Raw genomic sequence first — 24654 nt, forward strand, 5'->3', positions numbered from 1 at the left:
AGCAAGGTTGTAACCAACTGGGCTGAGCGGTATTCGGGCTCCGTCCACACTAGTCTAGGTGGATATGGCATATAACTCCAACTATTGACTTTGACTATGGCAGTACTCGTTGATACCAAACACAGCAGTGCAAGAACAAGTACTTATTAACCCTGAAAATACAGTACTGCTGTCATACAACTCTGTGTGTGGCTTAGTAATTAATAGCCATGATGCAGCACTCCACATTGACAGCCAAAGTACTCGTCGAGGATGCCTTTATCTTTATTAGCAGCACCAGAATCATACTGTTAGAAAGATTATGGTATGCAAGCTCTCTGGAATTAGTCATGGTCACAGCAAACGTGACGACATTTCCTACCATAACCAGAACTGGATGGCTACTATCTGGCAGCTAAAACTTAGAAAAATAAAGACGTGGTGTCGGTAGTTACTGAAAAGCTTGTCCTAACTATAAAGCAGTTTATATTAGGCAACCTTTTTTTTTCTCAATTTCTTTAGAACAAGTTTAGGAAAAATGAACCTAGCATTGCCACATTGTATGTCCAAGAATTTGGTTTGAAGGAGAGTAAACAGGAGTTCACTGTATTGGTATCCCAACCATCAACACCTGACTGTCGATTCTGCAGAACAACACAGTCGTGTATCTTTGAGTTGGTCAGTGAGCACAATTCAAGAACAGAGCACAGAGGTTTTGGCAGAAAGAGAACACAGCACAAGCGGCAGCACACGCACCTTGAGCAGCTCAGCAGCTGAGTATCGTCGATCGACATCAACCTCGAGGCAGCGATCAAGCATGTCCTGGAAGACGGCGCTGAGCTTCTCGCGCTCCTTGATCTCGGGCTTGCCATTGGTGGCGATAAGGTACAGGGCACGCAGGGGGTTTTCGTTGAGATAGGGGGGCTCCCCTTCTACCATCTCGATGGCCATGACGCCCAGAGACCAGACGTCCACCTTGGGGCCATACTGTTTGCGCGTCACCACTTCGGGAGCCATCCAGTACGGCGTGCCCACCATCGTCGTGCGTTTGCTCTGCTCTGGCGAGATCTGTGCGCAGAACCCAAAGTCCGCTGCGCGCATAGAAGAAGGTGTCTTACAAAGCGTATCAAGAAGGCCCCCCCCAAAAAAAAGCCATTCATAAAAAAGCAATGCACAATTTTAACTTTTCGCAAAAGCCCTCAGACTTCATAAATTCAGTTAAGATCCATCTGTAGCAGACAACCGATTCAGATCGGTGAAATCCATCCTTGTGGCTTGAAAAATTCACAATTGATGAGCGGCCCATACATGCGGAGCCTCATTACAGCATATTTTACATATAAACATGCACATCTGCTCCTTAAAGCCAAAGTTAAATTTTTTCGTAGGGCATGCTGCGTGCAAGTTTTACAAAGAAAAATTAATAGAAGTGCAGTGATGCTATCGGCCTCGGACATGTTGGAGCAGCTTTTGGAATGTAGAAAAATTATATTTAAAACATTAACGTTACCTTTAGAGCAGGTAAAATCTGTTTTCCGAGAATGAAAAAATTTGGTCTTAGAGCAGGAGTCTATAGAAGAAATTTTAGAACAATTAAAAACGTAAAAGTACAAATGCAGCCTTAATTTTAAACAAACAATCAGAAGCAAGTAACAAGCTACAAGTCCATTGTCACGGTTAAAAGTTCATTGCAACCAATGGTAAGGCAATCTGCTTTATTAAAATTATACTCTAAATGCACAGCTCCCTAAAATGAATTCAAAGGCAACTTTACCGACATTGTAAGGACTATCACTTCATTTCGTCCCATCTCATTTACAATGAGGTTCACATGTACAAGATAAAATTTGACTACAAGGAACGTTGTGAAGAGTCACGTGGGCAGATATGAAAATTGAGTACAGTTTGCTGTTGCTAGCATATTTCTTAAACTCCGCACTGCTTGCTGTCGATTCTGATGAAAGAAGTGAAAACGCACTCAGTTTCACGCTGCCGTCCATGCCGAGCAGGATGTTGTCGCTCTTGATGTCACGGTGGATGACGTGGTTACGGTGCAAAAAGTCGAGCGCTTGCAGCACCTCGCGGCAAACGGCGGCAATCTGGCCCTCGTCCATGCATGTCTCGGTGACGACATCCGTCAGCGATCCCCCCGCCAGGTACTCCATGACGACCCAGAGTTCACCGTCGCCCACTAGGTAGCTGTCTAGGTAGTTTACAACGTTGGGGTGCTTGTTCTCGCGCATCACCAGGATCTCGTTGATGATGAGCTCCTTCTTTGGCTGCTGCGACAGGTTCATCTGCTTGATGGCCACTTCCGCACCAGTCGACGTCTCGATTGCCGTGAACACCTGCAGAGCAATGCGGGTACATGACTCTGTAAGACCTCCGTAACAAGTGCAGACATCTAAATGATGTTTAGGACGCACGTTCTACAACAGAGTAGTATGGGTAATACCATATGCAATGACATTGCAGTCTATCAAGGTTTGAAATTTTAACTACTTGAAAAGAAGCCAAAATAAAGGTGCTCAGAAAATGAGCGGGTTGAGCTCAATAGGGGTATCTGTTATGGATAGCATTGTAGACAGAACGTATCTTTGAATTGAAGAAGAGCAAGATCATGCACCCCATTAATGAAAAAAAAACAACTTTTTTATTTCACAAATACAACAGCGTTCATTCTTAATATGACCCCCACAAAGTGATGCAAAAAAGAAATGTAAGGTGACCTGGTGATGAAATGAAACAGGTTAAGTCATACCGTATGTAGCCATGTTACCTAAAGCTTATGCAGGGATAGTTAATTTGCTAAGACAAATTCAATGCTTCAAATTTCATTCCATACACTTGAGCCAACTTTTTTTGTGACGAAGTCACTTTGAAATCCGAAGGTGACCTTGTTAAAAAGCGCTTTCATGCAGACGTACAATGCGGTGCATCAGTGGTATGTCTAAAAATGACAGGTCATCAAAGAAAGCATTTTTACAACTGCTGATAATGCATACAACCATTCTGACAAAATTAACTGAAATTGTACACTAAATACAGATTATATTGCATTGTGGGTACTAAAGCAAGCAATGAGATTAGGCGACGTGATGCCAAAACAGACATAATTCACTTTCAAGTTACACATCATGGATTCGTGCTACCAAACTCGGCTTTTAATAATTTGGCTCTCTTCCAGAGCCCTCCACTACGGCGTCTCTCATAATCATATGGTGGTTTTGGGACGTTAAACCCCACAATCAATCAATCAAATAGTTTGGCTCTGGCGTATTCAAGCCAAAACTGCAATAACATTATGAAGCACGCAGTGTTGGTGAACTTCGGATTAATTTTGACCAACCAAGGTCCTCTAGCGTGCACCTATGTCTAAGCGAACGAGTGTTTTTGCATTTCACCCCATTAGAATGAGGCCATACCGTGGCCGGGAATCTGGCCCATGCCCCCGTGCTTGGCATGGTGCCACAGTTGTTAAGCTACCATGGCAGACCCCACTAAAACTCTCATGGCAAACTGAACGAGCAGCAATTGGGAAGACACTTGCCGTGCCCGAGGCGCCCTGCCCGATTTTCTCCATCTTGGTGTATTTGCGGTTGGGGTCGCCGACGGACACGATGCTGCGCAGCTTCTCCATGATCTCCTCGTCGGTCATCTTCTTCTTGCGCGGTCGGGTCACTGCACCTGGCGCAGCAGCCGTGCTGTTGTTGTTGGCAATGTCGCGTACGTCGTAGCCAAATGCCGCCCCGTTCTTGTTCTCCTCCTCGATGGGCTTTGTGTACTGCGAGTTAGAAATTCAACAGAAATCCCGTTATACCGACCCATGCAGTGGCAATAACAGAGTATGGACTACCGTAGACAATACAGCATGAAGCCTTTTCAGTGAAAAAGTTCTGTATAGCATTTGTGCACAATGACCAGAACTTTACTTTATTTATCTAAACTTATCCTAACTCTCCCACATGAAAGATTGTATGGCTTTTCAATATGTTTGCAAAGGTTTCAATATTAGTCTCGGTGTTGGGTGATAACACCGCTGCTCTATGCTGAATAATGCGTATTGTGCAAATACCGATGAGCTGCCAACATGTACAGGCTGCAAACCTTGAAGGCTATCCACTGAATGATTTTATGGTGTGGTCGTTCATTTTTTCAATCACATGTCTATAAGAGACAAAAAAATTTTCAATTGAGGCAGCAAAGAATAAAGCATAAACCAAGGATAATGGTGAGCAAAGTCACAAAATATGCACAGAGGCTTTAAGTGGCTTACGATGGATTTGGTCTTGTCTGGCCGTGTGGCGATTGGAGGCGGCGGGCCTGGCTCGTCATCTTCTTCCTCGGGAGATGAGGGTTCCTGCTGGGACTGCAAGAGGCCAGAGGTTACAATGTAGCACTAAGGGTTGCTATTAAAGCAGGGGCTATCGATGTAATACAGAACTCTATGTGCAATTGCAATGCAATCAAGTTGCATAACTAAAAATGTGACATTTTGTTCTCACTTGTGCCGCTTTGTGTGACATTAACTCATTTTGGGCTGTGCACTTATGCTTGGGAAGCCTACACCATCTCTGGCAGCTGGATAAATGGCCTCAATGAACAGCACTAGCAAGTTATTACTCAGAGGAGGCAGTTCACTCTTTCATTTTCCCACTACAGAACAGACAATGTGTGTCTTCAGAGCAAATACACAAGGCAGGTTTCTCAAATGTTTCAAGTAAATTGATGCAGGTTATACAAGTTCCTCCCAATTGAAAACTTAAAGCACTTTCGGGCATCAACTTTTCTATGGTGCAATGACATCACAAAAAAATGCAGGCTCAACTAGAACAAAATGCAGCCTTGCGACAGCTGAAGAAATGCAATATGTCATAAGCTGATGGCCGCCCATCTATTTACTCACTCACTCCTTTGTTCATTCGTGCATTCATTTGTTTACATAATTCTCATGCCACACTACAGGATTTTTGTAAGAGAAAACAGCAGACATCAAAATGACACGCAGGGTGACTGAATATTACAAAAAGCTGTGAGAAACTTAGCCTTTGAATGCTTGTTTCAAGTTCTCGCATTACTATACGACGAAATAAAAAACTAAGGTTCACAAGAAAAAGAAGCTGACCTTGTAGACGATTTTCTCAGAGATATTTCTCCGGGGCTCATGGGGTGACAGAAACTTGGGCACATTCTCTGGCTCAGATATGCTGTCCTCCTGAAATCAAAAGAGGCATAAGGGCACAGGAGAAAAAAAAATTAAGGCTGAAACCTTTTTGCGCTCTGCACAACCTCTCTGGACATGCAACCAACACACTAAGACAATATTTGTTTACTTGTGCAAAATGAAGCTGCACGCCCATTGGGCAAATATTAAGAACTCTAGCAACACACCGCCAGCAATGGTACAATCCATGTTATATTATAATGTGGATAACAGAGACTACACAGACTTGCCTTTGTATTACAGAAATATTCTGGCTACAAGAGTTCACATGTGAAAAAAAAAAGCAACTGATTTCACAAAAATATTTATCTGCCAATAAAATATCAGCACATCATGCATGCCCAACTACAGAAATCCTTTAGAGCTTTCGAGGTGCTCAATAATGTGTTTCAACAGAGTTCTGATTTTAGAAGTGCTCTCCGTCAGTACGAAACGATAGGTTACCTCTCAAGACAGACCTCCACTAAAACAACATCAACAGTCTGACACTACAACACATGCAAGGTTGCTTTCAGATTTAACACAAGCATACATTTCATAAACTACATGGCTTCATCTAACAGAGGCAGCATTTACATAGCAAGCGTATAAAAGCTTTTTCAATAAAGATGGACCAAGACAGAAGTTTAGGGAAAATGTCATAGACGCACGCTGTCTTAGTTAGCACCAGGAAAGAAGACACGATTGCGTTAAATCAAGCAACTTGTGAGTCCCGCATGTGTGCAATTGCACGTGTTGGCACTGAACCAGCCATCTTATACTAAGGCATAGCAAATACAAGTAAGAAAGAGCCAAGATGAAGAATACACCACGGACGAGCAACAACAGAAGTGAATGAAGCTGGAACTTCCATTTCGACTTCTATCTTGTGCCAACTGAGCGGGCCTTGAACCTTGCTGCACAAACATTTACGCTTTTTGGGCCTCACCTCTAGCTTCAATTACCACGACAAGGTTCAGAAATCATCACCGTCGTATGTTTCCTTTTGCCGCAATTGCCTCGTGCACACAGTGAATGCCTGCTGCGGAGCACAGCAGGAAACCTGCAACTCCAATGTGTGGTGTACACGTATCCCGAAGGAGTACGGCCACCAGCGTGGGTTCGGTCTTAGCGAGCCGCAGGGCACGCGTTAACCGTCGCCGTGGCGAGAACACGATACTGCTCAAGTCGCAACACTTTATTGTGGCAACACCAAACGCAGTACAGCCCGTTGCAAAAAGGCGCGGCGGGAAAGCAAGTAGGCTTATCCACTCCACGGGCACAAAGTACTACACAAGGGTGCCACGAGCACGTCTCCGCGGTAAAGGTGATCCACGGAGACACCGGAACAAAGGCCCGGCTACTCGAGCGAGGGCAAAGGCGCTCGCGTTGGCCTTGAAGGGAGACGGGTCGGCGTAGCGAGGCCACGCGCTAGGACACCGTACCGCCCTTCAGCCGTGAGTACGCAGTGGGGCAACAAAAGGTGAGCGTTCGCCTCGGGCGCGAGGCGCCGTCAGCGAAGTCCGACGAGCCCCCGAGCGACGGGAGACGACGGACGGAAAAGATCGCGTGGCTCACCGTTTGCTGTCCCGGAGAGTACTCACCGCTCCCGACGCAGCGCGCGAAAACCTTTCGGGGGTCCCCGCGCGCGGCGCCACCGTCTACATCCACTTCCGGGTGAGGGAGTTAAACGTCACTCCGCTCTCCCACCACGGCAGACTTGCTGAGCAAAGGAGGGCAGACATGACGGGACATGAGAACGGCAGAAAAGGAGGGAAAGCCCGCGCAAAGGCAGCGGGCCAGCCTCAATTCCCACAAATGTCAATTGACTCACCAAGGTGGATGAACCGATCACCGTCGTCGCGACAGCATACTTGTCTCCCAAGTAGCTCGGCCGGGGAGAGGGATCTGCACGTCGAAGGCAAGCACTGGTCAGATGAAATTGATCTTAATAAGCTGGAGCCGCCACCATCGTCCACACATGCTGTTCCAACACCCTCAAGATGCAAGAGTACTTTGCACACATTATGCTCAGAACCAGTTCGCCTATGCCCTACATTTCCATGTGACATGTAAGCTAAAATTCAAGCAAATTTTCATGCTACAGTCGTGCCCACTCAAGTGAACAACCAGTCACTACAAACACGTCTTGCAAGAGGCCTGTGAATGAACGAAATCAGGGGAATTGTAACGGCAAACACTAAAGGTCTGTAGTTCACGTGCCAGAAAACTGGTGAAAAATAACTCTAGATGAAAAAAAAAACCAAAAACTGGCACATAAACTGTCAACATTCTTTGAATTTCAGCATAGTTTACTACACATTCTGGGCATTGCAGTGCCCCGTTACACCAGAAAAGCAGCATTAAATTTTTATAAAGTTTTTCCCGCTTTCATTTCTTCACTGTCTACTGGTTATAAGAAGCCTTAATTCACTGCACAATGTTAATATAATTTTTAAACCTAGTGTCCCCAATCAAGCTTCTGATCACTAATGCACCTGCTTTTCTTGGAGTACAACATACAAGATTCATGTTAGAAGCGTCTTCAGACATCAACATGCAGACAAAGTTCAAGGCTACAGACATATCAATACTATGTCAAAGTGCACAGGTGGCCTGAGATTGTAATGGCAAAGGTGAATGCTTTTAAATGTTAGTGTTTGGGCCATCAGGCTGTCTGCATGAAGCTGCACATTTAGTATGATGCTATGCTAAGCACCAATAACCTGACAATTCTCATAAGCCATTCCGTCTACACAGCTGAAGGACAGGCTGATTGCCAGTCCTTGATATTAGACATTGCATCTATTATTCCGAACAGAATACAATTTTGTTATATTTTACGGACCAAATAGAGTTTCAAGAAAACTAACTAAGGTGAATGAATAATAGCCTTCTTTTAACTCTTGAAAGTCATGTTTGTGCATGGTGCCCAAAGTATGGTCTTTCACAGCCATACAAAGCACCTGTGCTTGGCCACAAACAGGCCACTTCTGTCGTCAAATAAACTTCGAACTCTTGGAGATGCACGCGCTATCTAGAAATACCATTGCAAAGGATACGCTCAAGTATAAATGTTTTATGTAGACCCACAGAATAAAAGGAAGAAACCAAAAACTCAACACCTAAATATTCTCATTACTACAGCAGATATGCTCTTTCACCTTTAATAAAGTGAACAAGCTTTGGAGAAATGTTGAGCCATTTGCACCCAGTCGACCATCATCACCAATGGTTTCCACACGAGTTGCATGCCTAACGGTTTTTCAATCAGGAAAGGTAGCTTAAACGGGCTTAACTGTAGCTGAAAATAATGCTCTTATTATGTTTCAGCCCCATAAGACATCATAACCTGCATCGGAAAACTTTTTAACCGCATACTTATTTTGATGCACTACCACCTTGTACCACCTAATTAGTAAGCACACCAATAGCTTAAGAAAATGGTGCCTGATTTGCAAAAAATAATAATATAATGCAAAACTGAAAAACCTGTCTTCCTGCAATAATTTAGAAGCAACTCAGATGCTCAATAAAAAAAGAATGAAAAAAGCGACACCCGAAAAAAAGAAGAGAGCAAACTTCCTGAAGAACAGGTGCTCGAGGAAGAAGCAGCAAAATAAATGCCATATTCTACATGCTGTTGCATGCACGAGGGCTGAGACTGTAGGAAACAAGACAATGCTGGAGTGTTACGTACGTGAGATCTGCCACAGCTCTACAAGCTCGGCTGGGGCGTTCCAGAGTTAAGCAGGTAGAAAGTTAGAAATGTAAAGAAATCAAAAGGTGACGGGATGGTAGGGACAGGTCAGAAAAAGAAAGAGAGATACAGTGAGAAGACAAGGCACAATATTCCAAGAAACAGCAGTTGTAATCACAAAAATGTCGCAGGGTTCTCAATGACCTGATGGCACTTGGAGACAAGGAACATATCCCTGCTACCACGCAGATGGCAGTACAAAATGGCCCTAATTTTTATCTGCTAGCTTACACACTCCCCTCTGAATGAGTCACTCTGACTGAGAGGAACATGAAAGTTCAGCATGACAAATTGGGCGCATAGAGCATAAATTCTGAGTGTAGTATATGCAAGTCAAATTTTTCTTTCTGTGCTGAATGTGTGTAATGTCGTGCCTACTAATGCAAGCCATCTATTATTGTCAATAACTTCATTTATATTAGCATTTTTGGGCCGAGTAGGCCCGACGAATTTTCACAACCCCATAAAGAAAGACAAACTAGCATTCATCTTGTCGACATGTGTCCACTTCTGTCTTCATTTTTCACTTCACTCTCACTTAATTCCTCTGATAGCCTAGCATACTAGTTGCCTACGAAACAGTAATAGGAATGCAAGATAGTAATTAGTACCACGGAGGATACGGTTTATCGTGAATCAGGTGTTAGGTAACATTGCAGACGTTACAGGGGCACTTTGTTGTTTTAGCGCTGTCATCAGCACATAATCTATGCAAGTGGTTCGCACATAATCTACGCCAGTGGTTTGCGGTCCGCGAAGCCATTTCTATGGTCTGCGAAATCCTCACCCGCATTTTTCTATAGGTGTGATTGTGCCACGTATTGATGAACTGTCCAAAATGAAGTGATGTGGCATGTTTATTTGATGTTTTTGATAGCAATAAAGGGCACCTGTTTCACGCTCCAGTTGTGTTAGTTCACCTACGTATCCCCCCCCCTCTCTCCCATCTACTGCAAGGGGTCCCCCACCACTTCCACCAGTCCACAAGGGGTCCCGGACACATCCATGGCTGAGAATCACTGATGTACGCATTCATGCAGACGGTTTCTAGATTACACAGCGCATGAATAGGGACCATCAGCTGCTGCAGCATTTCTTCCTTTTTACATGCAAGGGCTCGCCCACATGCCCACAGCTCTTACATACAGACTGTCTGTTGCTAAAGTTTAACTTCTTTGCCCCCCCCCCCCCCCCAATGCAGGTGTCCTCTCAAGTGCATTCCTCTCTTATACAGGCTTAATTTCACGCACCACAAATGCACTCACAAGATATCACTGGAGAGGCCGGCAAAAAGTGTGAAGCATTAAGAACACCAGAGTGACCTTGCCCAACTCACCGAGTGTCCGGTTCATGGTCATGTACTTGGAGGCCCCCTTGTCCTTGGTGGAGGCATCGTACCAGTTGAGCACGTCCAGCACGGCCTGTGGATTCTTCTTCTGCTCCAGTTTGGTGATGTTGGAGTTCTGCAGCAGCCGTGCCCACGAGTCCGGCATGCCTGTGAACTCGCCTGTCACGGCGTCAAACCCCACGTGCACTGTGTGCTCAAAGTTGGTTGGTGGAGAGATGATCGGCTTCTCCAGTTCCTTGCGCTCTTTTTTGGTGCCTGAAAAATGAGAAAACAAAAAAAGGCGGACACGTAGTTTGACAAAAACTGCCTGTTTCAGTCATTAGTTCCTGGTAATGCTTTGGCTTCGCTCACGTTGCGTTATGTCCCTTCAAACTGAAAGTCGAGCTAGTTGGTGGCGATCAACCAGAGTGTAGAAGGTAGTTGACTGGAGGATCACCACCTTTCATTGTTCATTGCACAGTCACAATGTCACATGCATAGCAAAATTTGGTCAATATGCAGACAGAGACATAAAAATAAATAAGCATGTCTCACTATTGTGGCTTGTTGAAAAATTGTGCGTAAGTAATCCCTCCCTCAATTTCTAAGAATATTAATGAAATGGCCCGCTTTAAGCATTCATCGTTTTTTTAGACCCACGCAAGTCCCAGACCGACACATGGCTCTGCCGCTCCCAAGCATGCACAGATAAGATTTGGATTCGCCTTCTTTTTCTTCAGTGTGCAACATTCAGTCGGCAAAAACAGCTCGTGTGGTCTATTTCCCTTCTGCATGCCTCGCTTTATCTAAGCCATTTAGTCCTTTGTGTTCGCCTTGTCAGCTTTGCACCAACACCATTCAGCAGTTTCAAGTCTCCCTTCATATAGGCATGTGAATGAAACTTCACCTTTACCTACCTCACTCACATAAGAGATTACTCGTCATATACTTTCAAAGCACGCTTATATTAAAACTGAAACGAATCGACTTTCGCTCCAAGTACTGATAAAAGAGAAACACTGCAACTATTTTGTTCACCGCAGCCAGACAGCATCCCAAAGGCTAGTGGCCACTGTTACGTTCCTCAAATCTCTTTTCAAACCAAGGTTACATTAGGCTTTCGTTCGCAGTTACGTGCTGACATCGGTAAAACAATATACATCACAGACATTCCTCCATCAAGACTGACAAGTTCTAAGCAGCCACAAAGCCTCTAAGATTCTATGCAAAAGGAGACACGTGAGCATGCGATGCCTTCATAGAAAAAGTTCTGAAAGCAAAAGCACCATGCGATGCCTTCATAGAAAAAGTTCTGAAAGCAAAGCACCAAGTTGGAAAAAACAAAACTGCGAATTACCACAGCTGCTGCTTCACAACTTCTCAACGCTTCTGCAAGACTTAAAATGAGTATAGAATGCTGTACCTCTGAAGCTATGCAGGTTTTAAGGCATTACACTTACAAAGAAAACCTCCAATAACTCAATTAAATGCAACAACAGCTGAAACTTGGTTAGCAACGGCTAGACTGAATGAAAACCGACACATTACAAGGCCGAAATGCAAGGCATCATAGAATACTAAAATTCAAGTTTTAATTAAACAGGTGTCATGACAATTATACAGGCTTGCATAAACCACTTTATCCGTGAACATTGGTCATTCTCATCTAGGCGTGTGTTGTACGTGCAGTCAGCCTGAGGATAGGCGAGTCGGGTAACGCACCCTTGGAAGGCTTCAGCTTGCCCTTCTTCTCAAGTTCGGGCTCCTTGGGTAGTGGCCTCATGTCTACAGGCACCGAGGAGGAGTCCCGAACAGGTGTCACGCTAGCACCTCGCACCGTGCTGCAATGGGAAAAACACACACGTGATCCATTTGCAGCTTGTCAGTGAAAATGAAGTCAAACATTTCAGTGACGTCAAATGTGCAGCGCGACTGTCAAGCAAGGAAGTGCTCAAGGGATAGAATCGCCCTCGGTCTGCTAACCAAATATAGAGTTACCTCACAACACTGACTTGCTAGAGAAGAATGTGATGGACAACCTTCTAATGAAAGTGAATACAAGAAATTACAAGCAATGTGTGGAGAATTCTCAAGCTCGAACAAAAAATAGCATGTCTACTTATCCGTAACACACCTGCCCCCTTGAGGGAATGACTTGCCAGTGTGTATGCTCGCAGCCAGACAAGGCCGCCTTGAGAAGACAGGCGACGCGAGTCATACATACACAACGGTGATTTAGAAACAAGGCTTTTCACTGGGACACATACATGCAAAGAAATGTCACAGCACGCAAGCTAGTTCACACTCACTGGAAGCACTGGGTTATTCGGCATATTTAGTCCTCTGAATCATCACTGTTGTTGGAGCAGTAGATCAAAGAACCTAACATGTTTGAGACTATGTGACAAAATGTTCACTGCAGAAGGAAGCTGTAACAACCAAACTATGAAATGTAGAATGCATATACGGTAAACTGTAGACAACTTACACAATAAATCTATGAAGCTATACGGAACGAGGCACTTTTATGCCAGTGGGCGATCTTTAAATGCATCTCGTGGGATTTATACACCAGGAAACTGAACTTAGACATGCTTCAGGAATGGGTAGTTACTACGAACTGAACTACATGTCCACCAAGCAATCATAAGGTTGAGGTAATTTTTATGTTGTGATATCCATCAGCCTGCGATACCCATTAGGCAAGTAGTTAACTTGCTAATAGCCAAAAAGTACCAAACACAGTTATGTTGAAAGCTTTACAAAGAACTACAAATAACTTTTGTGACTATAAAACAGTGGCACTGACATTGCAGATTTTGCTACAAGTTGGGAGTACATGTAAAGCAGGGGATTCCCCACATACTCATATTCAGCTAATAAGCTTCACAAACTGCTCACCAGGACAAATAACAAAAGTGCCTCCTCACCCATGGGCCAGAAGCCAAGCTTTATACTTTGAACTTTCACATCCTTTGCTTAAAGTGTACATCAAACACAAGTACATGATAACTTAGTTATGATAAAAAGAAAGAAGCCTAGTTGAACAGGTCACATATGGGTGTATGTATGTATGTATGTATGTATGTATGTATGTATGTATGTATGTATGTGTGCGTGTGTGTGTATGTGTGGACGTATTGTAACAGGTAAATGCGTATGAGCCATCCACTGTGGCGTAAACTCGCTTGGAAGTGGAAGAAGAGAACCTTGCTTCCTGGTCTGGTTTCAGGCAAGACATCACTCGTGGCACTGGTGGACCTCGGCTCCCGATTTTCAGCCGACACACCGAGCTACTTAGAGACAGCTACAGCTCCCACGGCAAGAAGCAGCCGCCGCCTGCGAGGACTATCCCCCAACTTTGGTCCTTTATCTCAAGATGAGATGGCAACCTCGACTAACAACCAGGCTAGTCAAACCAGCAACGCCTATTCTTTTCTCCCGCACGTTTTTCAAGCGCCGCAAACACCACGCTCATTTCATGGAGACATTTATGAAGATGTTGATGACTGGCTTGACCACTTTGATCGAATTGCCAGCATCAACGTATGGGATGAAGCTCGCAAGCTGCGGCACTACTTCGGTCTGTACTAAGTTCTACACCGACTCAGTCTGTACTAAGTTCTACACCGACTCAGCAACGTAACATACGAAGTTCTCCCAGAGGGAACCTCAAGACATTCCCGTTGGCTTTCACAAAGTGCTGTGGTGCATGTTTCAAGGCTCAAGCCATATATCTTGTGCTGTCAACTGAACACGGAGTGACTTTTGAAGCAATGACTAAGTACTTATTTTTTTTTGTCACTTTTCTTTCTTTTTGATGTGTCTTGTGTCCTAGCTCCTTTCTTTATTGAGTACTTCTGTGAGAGCAGCCCATTCATTTTGCCTTACGATGCAGTCGTTAGATTCTGCAGTAGCGTCTTTTCTTTCCAATCTTTTTTCAACGCTCATCACCAGCATGTCACAGGTAAATGGGTATGAGCCATCCACTGTGGCGTGAACTTGCTTGGAAGTGGAGGAAGAAGAGAATGTTGCTTCCTGGTCTGGTTCCGGGCAAGACATCGACTCCTGGCTGTCTGTGTTATTTCGCTCGTAGCAATATGTATGTGTGTGTGTGTGTGTGTGTGTGTGTAACAGCATAAGATATAGCATAAGATATAAAGGAAAGTGAATTTCATCATGCTGTGAACGACTATGTTTCAAAATATACAAACAGGCATGACGAAAATTGCCAGACGAAAAATGCGGCACCAGTCTCTATGGAAGCTGCAACTATACTGGTTCAGCCGGCACAGGAATGGTGAGTAATTCATGCATTCGTTAACTAAACTACATACTTTTGGCTTCACGCAACACTGCAGCTTTGCTTTGTAATTAAATCACTTTGAACCATTTTTAATTAAACATTGCTTTAGAAAAACAACACTTTTGTCCAGAGACATATTTCCACACAGACAAATGAGGGTGCCTTAATTCACATAAAAAGTGGTTGCTTGAAAGTTGTGGGGTCTCGGCGAGGCGAACGCGCGCATCGCCACGCCACGCTCTCGGAGTGAACGGACACAGTGGACACGGTCGGTACAAAGCACACAACATTCATACATTTATTAACTAATTTTGACGACGATATCGTCCGCCGAATGTTACATCAATTTTAATTAACACGCTACCATACAAACAACATAACGCAGCCACACTAAGCACAGAATAACATGATAAACACACACTAACGCACCCAACACACTAGCACATACCCAAGGCGGCGTCGCCAACGCCTGACTTTCCACGTGGGACCCCGGCGCGAAGCCCGCGGTGCCGAACACCGGAGGCCCACGCAACAGACAACCGTTCGCGGCAGCCGCCACGCGCAGAAGAGACTCGCTCAACGCTCGCCCACCACCAAGGCCTGCCTTCCGCCAGGGGCCACCACCGGCGCTACCACTCTACCAACAATGGTACTCAAAGCGAACACGCCATCTATCGCCCGGCGGTGGTCACCACCGAAATGAAGCCTTGGGGCGAGACACGTGCGCCACGCGGCGCAGACAACTTTACAGGGGGGGTGTCAGCACCCTCACATTCCCCCAACCTTAAATCAAACCATATCTCGAAATCAAAAATTAGCTACACAAGCTTTAACAAAAAAAATGATATCGCACGACTATAATGTCCTTGCACCACGACACCGCCGCTGGACGACACTGCTGCACTGTCCGGCTAGACTTCACCTCAGTACCGGCCCCGCAACAGCAACGTTGCCGTCGGCGCGACGATCCGTCGCCAGCGCCGACACGTCTTCCAGTTGCGACCAGCACTCGCGAGGGCGCCGGACTGCAGGCAGTTGCGCAGGTCCCAGGCATCTCCATCGCCCGACCTCACGACCGCATTCCTGGCCAACGACGCTGACGATGTGCAGGACAGCCGGCCGTGGATGACATCCCTCCGGCTGAATACATCGACAAAAAACAAAACTCGAAAGAAACAAAGGAGCGCGGCCCAGGTGAGGGAGTTCAGGCTTTTCGGCCACGTGGTACGGTGGTCAGTACTGCTAGCTAATACATCGGTGGCGGCCGAGACGCCCATCAAAATAAAAAAACAAGAATCACTTTTCCTAACTCGTGCTCACAAGAAAAAAAAAGTGAGGGAAGCGGAGCGCAACACCTCAACGCCACGATCCACCTAGTTGTGCCACGTGCGACAGGCGGCTGCGTAGAGCCTTAGGCCTAATGAGTCGCTCGGCAACAACCGGCATCCACCCAGCACCTAGCCTAGGCGCAGAAGAGGCAGCCGCGAGGAGACGTCCACTCTGTGAGGTGGCCCTATCGCTCGCCGCACACAGCAGCTTACCGAGCGACCGGCGTCCACCGCCCCGGGCGGTGTCACGACGCCTCGGCGTCGAGCCGCAATACAAGTCAGCAACGACGCCCGGCTCCCTGAGCCAAAAGAGATAGAAGAAGCTATTCACAGAAAATCGGACCACCCACGAGGCTTCCGTACTCACTCGCTTCGGGCCTGGCCTACAAACCACGTGCTCTAGGCCTTGCTCACCCCAGGATGCGGACCGCATGGCTCTCGTCCTAATTCAACAACGTTTTTGAAAACTAACAACAAAAAATAACACTTGCGAGCAAAAAAAATAGAAAGTCAACCTGCCGACAAATTGAAACACGTTACAAAACCAATCTCCTCGCTTCTCAACAAAGCACACCACCGACGCTAGCAAAGAAGTCCCCCCTAGGCCTACTCTACTCCGGCTCTAACAAAATCCCTGCACCGAACCGCAAAAACTGTCGTCCGATACTCCAAGAGCTCCACGTTGGGCAGCCAGTGTGGTGTCTCGGCGAGGCGAACGCGCGCATCGCCACGCCACGCTCTCGAAGTGAACGGACACAGTGGACACGGTCGGTACAAAGCACACAACATTCATACATTTATTAACTAATTTTGACGACGATATCGTCCGCCGAATGTTACATCAATTTTAATTAACACGCTACCATACAAACAACATAACGCAGCCACACTAAGCACAGAATAACATGATAAACACACACTAACACACCCAACACACTAGCACATACCCAAGGCGGCGTCGCCAACGCCTGACTTTCCACGTGGGACCCCGGCGCGAAGCCCGCGGTGCCGAACACCGGAGGCCCACGCAACAGACAACCGTTCGCGGCAGCCGCCACGCGCAGAAGAGACTCGCTCAACGCTCGCCCACCACCAAGGCCTGCCTTCCGCCAGGGGCCACCACCGGCGCTACCACTCTACCAACAATGGTACTCAAAGCGAACACAACGCCATCTATCGCCCGGCGGTGGTCACCACCGAAATGAAGCCTTGGGGCGAGACACGTGCGCCACGCGGCGCAGACAACTTTACAGGGGGGGTGTCAGCACCCCCACAAAGTTCAGAAAAATATGTGAAGCATCAATATTAACTGAACAGGAATATCCGGTGTGACAGGCACCTACATTGAACAGAATTATTCAATAGAGCAGCAGCTTTAAAACCACAGCACCAGAGCTGCATTTCACAATTTGAGTAAAAACTCTGTGCCAATTATAACTCAAGAAAGCAATTAAGTCTAGCCAGTACAGTCACCTGGCAGCACAGCAGTACATGCAAACAAAGTGCATAGAGTTTCTTTGAATGATAGCTGCAAACAAAATACAATGATGCTTCTGTTAGCGTAACTCTGTCATATTGTAGTCATATTGGACAGGTGTATTTACAATATTTAAGCAATCAAAGTGATTGAGGCAACAACAGCCAATATGGCTTAAATAAGAGACAACCTGTCCTACTCTGGTGAGTGGCTTATAACAATATTCAAGGACGCTATGCAGTCCTGCAAACAACATCCTGCTTAAAAGATGACGCATGTGGCCTCACCTGGCACTGGTGAGCCGAACAGGAGGCGCCGGTGGTTTGTCATCCATGTTGTCAGCCATCTTCCACCACTGCTACTGACCCTGAGAGGAAGGCAGGGTCAGACCACCAGCCGTTTCTGTGGGGAATGTGAAGTGCACATTAGTACTAGTGGATTGCTACCCCCTAATGATGTGCAACCGTTCAACTCGATCGAGCACAAAAGCTTTATCCTCAGCAATACATCATAAATGTGAGCACAGGTTTGACGAAGGCCTGCAAGAGACAGAATTTTAGAACTTGAAGGAGCTACCACCGCTGAGAAAATTCAAGGACGGACGCTCAAGCACAGACATTGTCAAGAACATACGAACTACTCTCTGCATTCACCACTTACTTTACTCAGTGTCCTTATTATAAAGAACCCACCAGACCTTTGGTAGGAGAGAACAACTGGAAGATTTGAAATATAATCTGGGGAGCTGCCCCCCCCATTTCACCACAATATATATTCATATCGGTTCATTATTGAACACGTTAGAAGAAGCTGCATTGTCCATTCTTGTGCCTCAACAAGGTGAGCTTCTCTGCAAGAACAATCACCCCCCCCCCCTTGTTTTGAGTTGCATTTACAAGCACTGCACCCTTCCAAATGCTGAAGGTGAAGGGCACTCTTTTTAGTTGACATCAGGAGTTCCTTTTCTTTTTTTTTCGATTTTACTTTATGTTGAACTTCTGTGGCAACACTGCAAACCGCTCACAAGATGAAGGACCGAAGTTGTGTGCCACGGCCACTGGCACTTCATGACCAAGCGCATTTCAACAAGTACAACGGACATCAGTATGAGCACATTATGTTTTACTTTCTCTCTCTCCAAGTGCACAATAAGAAGAGCACGCCACAATTCTCACAATAAGAAGAGCACGCCACATTGTTTTAAATTGCAACTTTTTTATGCCACACAGGAACTTCAAAACACGTAGACATCATCACCACTGAGTGAGCCAAGCCTGACGCTTGTTAATATGATATGCCCAAACCTGGTGAGGACTATTTAAAGGACCTACAGTCAGCCTGGCAATAGAAGGCTACACAGTCCTCACACTTGTTTGCTGCTTTTTACTGACATTTGACTTAAAACGGAATGGGACCATCATCTAATCATCTTGGCAGTGTTTCTCTCTTTTATTCCTGTGTGGCAAACACGCAGATGGCCTATGAACTTTGGACTCAAGCCTCACCATCAAGAACTGAGCAATTCCCATGCAAAAGCTACACTCCTAGAAAGCATCTGCAAGATCTAATAATTCTTTTTTTTTCCTTTTCTGCCCATTGAGTGAGTGAACTCGCCAAGAAAGAGGACAAAGTCACAAGGCATGTCGACATTGTACTGAAATACATGAATTTAAAAGATTTCCAGCCAGTGTGTACAAAGACAGCCACATCATTCAAGGTTACCTACAGGGACTGTTCTGACAACAATGACCAGAGTAACAAGTATGACCAAAGTGAAAATAGTTGGCATTATCCTTTTCTGTGCTAGTCTGTGCCAAAAGTCCATATATTTTATAGAAAAGCTGGGATGATGTCCATTTTACCCCACTAATACCACATGATGACACAAATGATGGATGAGTGAATGGAACTTGCTTTAGCTTTCTCATATTTCAGCATCTTCTGTTATGCACTTGGCTAAAGGATTGTTTTTGGGAAAGCCAAAAAAAATCTTTTGAGACTATTATACAGACGTGTTTATTGGCAAATACCACGCTGTGAGTTGTATATGTTATGGTGACATGCTATGAACCACGTCTCAATTATCTCTTTTAGTCATCCGTGGCCTCCTTTGAATGCCAGCAATCAAACTGAATCAGTTTGGGTCTTAACAGAACAACTTGTTTTCAAATGATTACACCTATTTCAATGATTTTGCTTTAATTTTTGTGCTGATCTGGTGCATCATGAAAATGCCAATGGTCTGCTTGCTTGCTTGTAAACTATACTCTGTTTCATGCATCATCTGCAACATTTGGAGGCTAGTGAGACTTCTTGCAGTTGATGCATTCACAACGAAAAATAGTTCAATGTTCTTACCACAATAACAAAATTTTCTTCTTGTTATAACAACGAGAAGTAGGAGATGTTTCGTACCTTACGAAGAATAATGACGTTAAGCATCTATTGTTATGTAGCTGGATAGCTTATTTTCCATGCGACGTCACATACAGGCTCTCTGCTCTGGGTACGTGACAGCCACCTAGACTTCCTATCTCATGACACCTTGACACCACATAGCATTTTTTCGTGTTCTCCTCACGTTCCTCTGTTCGCCATTCGTGCCAAGGGGGAAGACAAAGAAATGTGAGGGCACACCGGCGCTAATCAGATGTCAAGCGAGCGACCACGAGACGCAAAAAGTTACAACGTTTTGCTGGCCGAACATCTTACATAGCTTCCACGTTATTGCACCTGATGTATAAAACAGAGTACAGTGTCTCAAAAAGCACAGCTATGGGTGCAATAAAGAGATGATACCTTGAATCCAGGAGGAAATTTAAAGAGCTAATGTTACCATGGGATGGCACCTGAGTAACAAAACAGAGTGTTGAATATTGCAATTCAAATGATAAACATCACAGGAACACCTCAAATAAACTATGCTGAACACACAGACACCGTAACCTTGAAGCAACAGTTATGGTAGTGTAAAAGCAGTAACCGTTGAGACTGAATGTAATGTATATTCGAATATTTATTCAAATAACAAACAGCCTTTATGGCCACTAACATAAACCAATGGTCACATCTTAATACTCTCAACGTTAACAAGTTTCTGTCCTTAAGCTGATCAATATAACAAGAGAATTTGCTGCTGGGCTAGTGGTTGACAATAATAAGCTGCAGAGAGCAAATTTGGTAAGGGAGGTAGAAGAACACGTCAAATCTACTAGAACAAGACCCTCGTTCATTCAGTAAGGGTCTATTAGTTCTTGATATTGTGCCTAACAAATAAAAATGTGCCCTTGAATTTCTGCTTCTTTATAAATAGCGAGTGTCTCATTCTGCCAGACTTGATGCTCTCGGGAAGTATGCGAGGAATCATCGGTCAGCTGCCACCTCGTAAAATCGCATGCCACTTGATGCAAGCAGGCAGAACACTCACCGTCCCGGCTGCTGACAGTGCTGACCAATACTGCCACTTGTAAAATGCACATATATACCCCCCAAAGTGGACGGGAGGATGACCACCGCTTTAGCTCAGTCGGTAGAGCATCGGACACATTATTCTAACGCCACAGGTTTGGTCCTGGCCAGCGGCGAGTTAGCCTTTCATTCACTTTTCTTTCTTTACATTTACACTAGAATTAGCACTAATAACAATCTCTATACCTTGGTGCAATTGTCCGTTTGTTCTTACGATTATAGTGTCTAAAAATATAAAAACTTCTCCTTAAACTTCCACTCCTTCATATATACCACACACACACACACACACACACACACACACACACACACACACACACACACACACACACACACACACACACACACACACACACGCACACGCACACGCACACGCACACGCACACACACACACACACACACACACACACACACACACACACACACATATATATATATATATATATATATGGAGCATTAGGGGCAAATAAGCAGTTCCTTATTGAGTTTAAACACATTAATAAAAAATAATGTAAGGATCAATTTTGCGTCATTCCGTTAATTTTTCATCACCCATGTTTCAGAACTCATGAATCCTGACTGATAATGACATCGTCAGTAGCTGTTTGCACAATTAGCACAGAGCAAAAAGAATATCGCTTGGACACACCTGCCGCACCGTATCAGCACCCTTGAAGACAATTCATCGTGTTATCAACCCCAATCTGCTAGACAGTCAACTAAGGTGTGGCAGCACGCTTGCACTTTGCCACGCTATCATTCCTCGTGTCTGTGTTCTAGAAAAGTGCAAAGCTTGCTACACTTTGCCAAACTCAACTTGGAAAATGCAGCAGCTATTCATTTACTGCATTTACAAACCATGAATTCATAAAAGAAAGAAGTAATGTCAATAATGACAGGACAATTAACAGAACAAGAAGGAACTCTTTCATTTTTGCAGCGTTTTCACATTCGATTTTTTTTGCATGTGCTTTTTTTTTTGCTTCACAAAAAAGCTAATACATGCAGCTTTGTAACACCACGGGTCGTATTTTGATATGATCCCTTTCGGGGAAACCGCTTTTAGTGTGCACCGAGTGGCTTGCTGAGTAAATGCTAGCAAGCACTTACTTCAATTGTTCGACATACGGGATCATAGGTCAAGCAAAGTAATGTAGCCCCAGGCAGCTACGCTTTGATGCAGGCTGCATTATTCATCAAGATCTTGCAACGTAGTAAAGACATTAAGCTTAAATAATAACAGTGTCACTAAATTATAGTGAGTTAGGCTATAAGGATGTTCATATTTTCATGCAATATGCCCTCATCAAGTCATCGCAAATAAGATTCATAATTTACACCTTTCGCAATGTACAGCTGCCAAAGGTTAGTTACCCCTCAACTTATTAGGTAGGCGGTATTTATAGCACAATTAAGCACACAGGTTGAGCTATCTTTGGGAAATGGAATATGCAGCCAAGTTCAAGCTAAAGAACACTCACTGCTGTGAACATAAGAGCTGTGCGGGCCTTACTGACATTAATTGTTACTCGCAACAAAAATGTTTATAAACAGGCTCCTACTCACCACACTTGCCCTAATTGCTGATCTTGAGTAAAAGCATTAAATACAATAACAAATTACAAGAAACTGTTACAGCCTTTTGCTTGCAAGAAAACCATCTGCATTTCCCACTTTACACAGTACATGACGAACAACATAGCTACTCAAAACGTGCGTTAGCAGTTGAAACCCGTACAGCGGATTAAGATGATGTAAACAGCTCGTAATATGCAAATAGTAATCTTCTGTGGCTCACCTAAGAATGTCCGTAGCGGCTGTTCAAGACTGTATATTGCTTGGTCCGAAAGCTTAGCCGGTGTCAGCAGATAGGCGCACAGCTGTGCGCAAACTTTCGACCGATTAGATTATAGCTGCGAGTCAGCTAAGATATGCGACTTAGAAGTGTGGCAGCTTGGGCTAGTTGGTATGGCATGACGATAGTTATAGCGCGAGACCAAAACGACGACACAGAGACAAGAAGGACACGAGCGCTAATCCAAGTTAGCGCTCGTGTCTTTCGTGTCCTTCTTGTCTCTGTGTCGTCGTTTTGGTCTCGCGCTATAACTATCGTAGGATATGCGGTCCCACGAACCACGAAAGCCACTTAACCCTGGTCGTAAAGACCAAATACTTTTGTTTCGCTGAACTTTTGTGAAACTGCGAAGGAAGCCGATTCGGATCGGCAACGCAGATTGAGTGGCACGCCTGTTGACAAGCAACGTACACTTGATCAGTCAACAAAAGCACAAAGAAAAATGGGCATTTCATACGATCCGCCAGAACAGCGTGTCGCTACTGGACAGGGCCTTTCGCTTTTGCAGGCTTCGCAGTTGGGGCATCAGTCGCAGACTTACATGCGTACGGAACCCGTGCAGAAAGCCAGCGGCAACGGCGGCGGCGCTCGCTTTGAGAAAAATCGACGCCACAACAGAGTGAAGGAGAAGCACACCTGACCGAAAGTCGACCACTCACTCGCACAGGCGGGAGTCATTCGAGCCGGGCGAATCACTCGATAAAGGTTACATGATACGACAACGCCTGTCCCAGACATCGCTGCCCGCTGGAATAACGGAACCCCGGGGATACGACGACACGGACACACACACAAGCGCGATACGGTTTCTCCTCTGCCGCACGCGCTAGCTCTCTCGCGCTGCTTTTCAGAAGAGAGCTGCGCTAAATATTCAAGCACGCGCAGAATCCACTCGCGCTGGGAGTTTCGGGATCTACGTGGGGGATCGCGATCCGCCTAGCGTCACCCGTCAATCAACCGCCACAGACAGAGGCCGCACATGGATCGTAGGCATCGTAGTAGCGAAGCTGCTCGCGTCGCGTTTAAAGCCACAATAAACCCTGATTCGATACATTCGATAAGACGTCGGATGCGCAAACCCACCCAGCGAATCGGACGTCGGAAGTACTACTCTGTCCGCACGGTTTTACTATGCGGGTGTTGTGAGACGGAAGCACCCGCCTTGCGAAGCAGTGGCGGAGCCGACCGTCTTTCCGTGATCTCCGCTACGAGAGACGCTGTTTGAACAATGTGTCCAGGAAACTCACCTTCATGCTAACTTGTCCACGCCTTTTTTTTTAAGATCCAGGCCCATTCGTCGCCGTCTCCCACAACATTTTTCACTACCACCACCACCGCGACCGATCGCCACACGCACACACACACACACGCACGCACAACCCGAAAGGGGGGGAGGAAAAAAATGCGCGAACTACTGGACGCTGGCTAGAGACTGTGACGTCACAAGATAGACCCACCTCCACCCATACTATGAGTCATCTCGGCCGAACAACAACAGCAAATAGGCGTCTAGGATCAAATGGTCGCTTTACACAAAATTGTGCTGGCGAGAATATCGCTGCCTTTATTCTTTCGCTTCCTAACAATCCCTTCTTGGGGCCCCGCTGCGTAAAGGCTTCACAGTAACCAGCTACTGAAATCGGGAGGGCTGCATATAATCGGCAGCATATATATCTGCATCCTACATTTTATATGCAAAACAGAGGACATTTACTGTCGAAAAAAGAAAACTGTGTCGGATTTAGCATGCGATCGGGTCATTTTGTAGTAGCAGTTAGTTACGGTTTTGATTGCAGCGGGCGATTAAGAGACATACATGGCTGCCGCACCGGTTACCAAGGTGACCGCGAAAGTACCGTTATCACGGCGTTTTCGTGTCACCGCATATGTTGTCTGCCACCGTTCTTACCGCGGAGAGGCCGTGACAAGATAGAACTGCATTGGAGAATTC

The 24654-nt window shown here is 45.4% G+C and overlaps 1 protein-coding gene across 1 annotated transcript in view; it reads right to left on the reverse strand.

Moving 5' to 3' along the window:
- The window catches only part of LOC142761642 (serine/threonine-protein kinase PAK 2-like), a 35428-nt gene extending 11247 nt beyond the window's left edge, over positions 1-24181 (reverse strand). Inside the window, exons 1-10 of the mRNA XM_075887548.1 lie at positions 23951-24181; positions 17668-17782; positions 11992-12110; positions 10279-10545; positions 7017-7090; positions 5105-5194; positions 4256-4348; positions 3530-3763; positions 1958-2327; positions 736-1070 (exon numbers count right to left, since the gene is read on the reverse strand). Of these exons, the coding sequence (XP_075743663.1) occupies positions 736-1070; positions 1958-2327; positions 3530-3763; positions 4256-4348; positions 5105-5194; positions 7017-7090; positions 10279-10545; positions 11992-12110; positions 17668-17726 (1641 nt within the window). The 5' untranslated portion in view covers positions 17727-17782; positions 23951-24181. The remainder of the gene's footprint in view (positions 1-735; positions 1071-1957; positions 2328-3529; positions 3764-4255; positions 4349-5104; positions 5195-7016; positions 7091-10278; positions 10546-11991; positions 12111-17667; positions 17783-23950) is intronic.
- Between the last annotated feature and the right edge of the window lie 473 nt (positions 24182-24654).

This window comes from Rhipicephalus microplus, chromosome 1 (assembly GCF_043290135.1).
Source record: "Rhipicephalus microplus isolate Deutch F79 chromosome 1, USDA_Rmic, whole genome shotgun sequence".
Taxonomy (NCBI): Eukaryota; Metazoa; Arthropoda; class Arachnida; order Ixodida; family Ixodidae; genus Rhipicephalus; species Rhipicephalus microplus.